Genomic DNA, 3,626 nt, shown 5'->3' on the forward strand with positions numbered 1-3,626 from the left:
AATTAAAAACTCGAGAACGCAGTGTTAGAGTAAACTTACAATTAAATTAGCCTACAGTGAGATGGTGAGCTTGGGTTAACCAAAGGGTTTCAATGTAGTGTGTCTTCGGGCGATGGGTTTTCCCGGAAATTGAAGATGATGGGTTAAGGGCTACCCAAATCTGTCTGTGATCACATGCGTATGACGTCCCTTTTTGTTATTGGGTTTCTCTAGATAGCCGGGTTTTATTCGTTGTCTGTTAAGAAGAAAAAATAAACAATTAGCCTATAGTCAAAAGTAATTATTCTATATATATTTTCATTTGAGGAAATCAGTTTTTAAAAGCTTCTTTGGTCTTTTGTTTTGTGAGGATCTTACTGGGCCTATATATTAAAGCCCAAAACCGTTCCAAGCTAAAATCACAATATCACCGGCAACCGTTAACACTACCAGTCTGACACATCAATCTCGCCGCTCAACCGGACTCATCCACCGTCCATGGCCAAACCACCACCACCACCACCATCAACCATCCGCCACCTAACCACCCTCGACAAAACACTCTCCCTCACACTCTACAACCTCACCCAACCACTCCTCCCTCGTCCCATCCTCAAACTCCTCGAAATCTCCGGCGACGGCCGCTTATTCTTCCCCGTCCTCATCTCCATCCTCCTCTCACCTCTCCCGACCACACACCCAACCTTACTCTCCCTCCTCGTCAACCTCCTCATCGGATCCGTCCTCGACCTCATCCTCATCGGAACCATCAAACACCTCGTCCGACGACCCCGTCCCGTCTACAACAAACACATGTTTTTGACCTTCGCCGTTGACCACTGGTCGTTTCCTAGCGGACATGCTTCTAGAGTCTGCTTTATTGCATCTTTAATTCACCTTTCGTCAGATTTAATTCAAAACATTTTAGGTGTTAATTGGTTGAGTCTGATTGTTATTGTTTGGGCGTTTCTTACGTCTGTTTCTCGGGTTTTACTTGGACGGCATTTCGTCTTTGATGTTGCTGCTGGTGCTGGGTTAGGTGTGGTTAATGCGGTACTCGTGTTTCGGTTTCTGAATTGCGAGTTTTTTACCTCGGTAATTTTGTCGAAACTGTTGAGGTGATCGTCGGTAATTCGTTATTGTTATGTTTGTATTGTATAATGTATACATTACAATTTATATGAGATTACATTAATTGGAATCATGTTTATTACCGCTTAATTGATCAAAATGTTGCGGTGATCTTATTGTTTTATGGAAGGAATACAATTTATATGCTATCTTTTGCAACTCTTTAGCTCAATCTGTGTTGTTTAGAAGCTGCATTTGTTTGTGTAAGAATATGAATGTAACATATTCTCGGAATTGAACTAATGCATCACTCATATAGGCCTCATATAGGACCTGAATTGTGTTCGTTTGTGTTGGCATGCTTCAGTTTTTGTTTTGGTGCCTTGTATGCTCAACACGAGCAGTCTGGAACTATACGGCTCGTATAGACACAAATTTATACTGCAAACTGATTCTATACGGGTCGTATAGACCCTTTACAAATTCCATAGGTTTTCAGGATCTGCACGGGTTGTTGAAGCCTTATGCGAATTGTATAGGGCTAATATGGGCTGCAAAAAGCTGCCTCTTTGTTCCCTCTGTGCACTTGTTAGACACACATGGCCTATACGAGTCATGCCTATACAAGTCGTATAGGCCTATACACACACCATGAGGATGGTGCATGTATATGTTTATAAACATCCCTTTCTATAATAAACTATTAAACACATCACGGTTGTAGACACTTACTTTCTGATGTTTCAACATTTTCCAAGTGAATATTAGATACTTGTTGGATGTTATCTTTACACTATGCAATTGATTTGATATTTTGATTCTCTTTTGATTAAATGCATTTTTTAAACTTTTGGAGTTGTAAGTTATTGACTTGGAGGCATCTCTGGTGGTTGTAAATAGAACATGCCAGTTACAAGTTGGATCAGATATTTGTCACATGTTTAATAAACTATTTTCTCTCTAGAAGTTATGTGGTTTATAGTTTAATACCCTGCACATTTCATTTTGATGATGCACAGTGGTTGATAGATGTTTGGTAGGTAATAGTGATTGACAGAGGACCACCCCTTTAGTTTTGTAAGGTGACAATTTCATATTATTAGGTGTGTTATTTCCAAATGCTTGTCTAATCTCATATGGTATATTTTAATCACTTTTATCAGTTTGTAGTGTTACATATACTTAGGTTTTTAAACGAACCGATTGAACACGAATGATGGTTGTTCATGCTCGTTCGTTTTACTCTAACCGAACAAACTTACATAAACATTTAAAAGGACGGATTTTTTTTGCCGACAATGAGCGTGCTTGTGTTCGTTTATGGCTTTATGTTTATCCATTTGTATTCTAAACGAACATAAACATAAATGAATGCAAACGAGTGTAAATAAATTAAGAAAATGAGTGTGTTCTTTTTTGTTAGTTAAATGCGTTATTCATTACCCGAGATTTGGGTGATGGTTGATGCATGATGCACTGAGAATATTGCGAATAAATAATAAATAAATTTATGCATAAACGGGTAGACATAAATGAACAACAAGCGTAAATGAGAGAACATAACATGCCTTTGTGTTCATTCGTTTATTAGAGTAAACGAACTCCCGAACAGTCGCTAAATTGGTTCATCTGCAGGCAAATTCTTTGTGCCCCCATCAATACTATTCTTTCATTACATTTGTTTGTTGTCACAAAGGAAACATAACAACCTCCCATTTACATCATTTAATAAGCCCTTAAATCATATGCTTTCATATCTTCTTATCATCACATGTTGGCATGTTGCTTTGTACCAAACAGAAACAACAATTCTTATAATATTGCAATTATGTTGAATCTTGAGACACCCTTCAACAAAATGAGTTGCAATATTATATATTATTTTGTCTACATGAATTGATTTGACCTGTGGGGGTGCTTATATAGTGTTATCTAGTGTCCGATACTTGTTTAATACGTGTAATATACATAAAGTGACCCTGATCGATCACAATATTAGTCCTGTAAATGAATCAAACGTTAACTGAACTATTTGGCGGGACATTTCATTTTGTGTGTTTATTTATAAAATGAACGAACATGGACGAAAAAACTTTGTTCATTTAGTTAACAAAGGTACATGAACACATGTCTCGTTCGTGAATATATGTTTACGTTTGTTCATTTAAATTCGTTTGTTTATATTCGTTAGTTTGCATTTGTTTAAGATCATTAATATGTTAGGCCCATTACAATTTTAGCCTAGTTTTAAATATTGTTTAGGCCCAACACCTTTTTGTTCACAATTACTTTTGTTCATTCTGTTCACTTATGTGCGTTCGTTTACGTTCATGAATCGTTTGTTAATATTGTTAAAGAATGAACATAAACGAACACTAGCACAGTCATTTTCTTAACGAACAAATACGAACAAGAAAACCCTATTCATTTACTTGTCCGTGTTCCATCATTTGTTCGGGTAGACTTAAACAGCCGAACACGTACATGTTTCACTCGTGTTCGTTCTGTTCGTTTACAGCCCTAACCTTGGTATAAACAATCATGGGTCCACCACCAATACTACATGAATAAAGCCA

The 3,626-nt window shown here is 37.2% G+C and overlaps 1 protein-coding gene across 1 annotated transcript; it reads left to right on the forward strand.

Moving 5' to 3' along the window:
* Window positions 1-426: 426 nt before the first annotated feature.
* On the forward strand, window positions 427-1,245 carry LOC143551935 (putative lipid phosphate phosphatase beta). Its single transcript, XM_077042274.1, has one exon. The coding sequence runs from the start codon at window positions 478-480 to the stop codon at window positions 1,099-1,101; it is 624 nt and encodes a 207-aa protein (XP_076898389.1). The 5' UTR covers window positions 427-477; the 3' UTR covers window positions 1,102-1,245.
* The last annotated feature ends 2,381 nt before the right edge of the window (window positions 1,246-3,626 follow it).

The sequence above is a fragment of the Bidens hawaiensis genome, unplaced genomic scaffold (genome assembly GCF_021521415.1).
Source record: "Bidens hawaiensis isolate Kalapana, Puna unplaced genomic scaffold, B.hawaiensis_p1.1 tig00016745_1, whole genome shotgun sequence".
Classification (NCBI taxonomy): domain Eukaryota; kingdom Viridiplantae; phylum Streptophyta; class Magnoliopsida; order Asterales; family Asteraceae; genus Bidens; species Bidens hawaiensis.

Excerpts from the sequence above, each read along its gene's own strand:
- LOC143551935 (XM_077042274.1), top strand. The coding sequence starts at position 478 with ATGGCCAAACCACCACCACCACCACCATCAACCATCCGCCACCTAACC.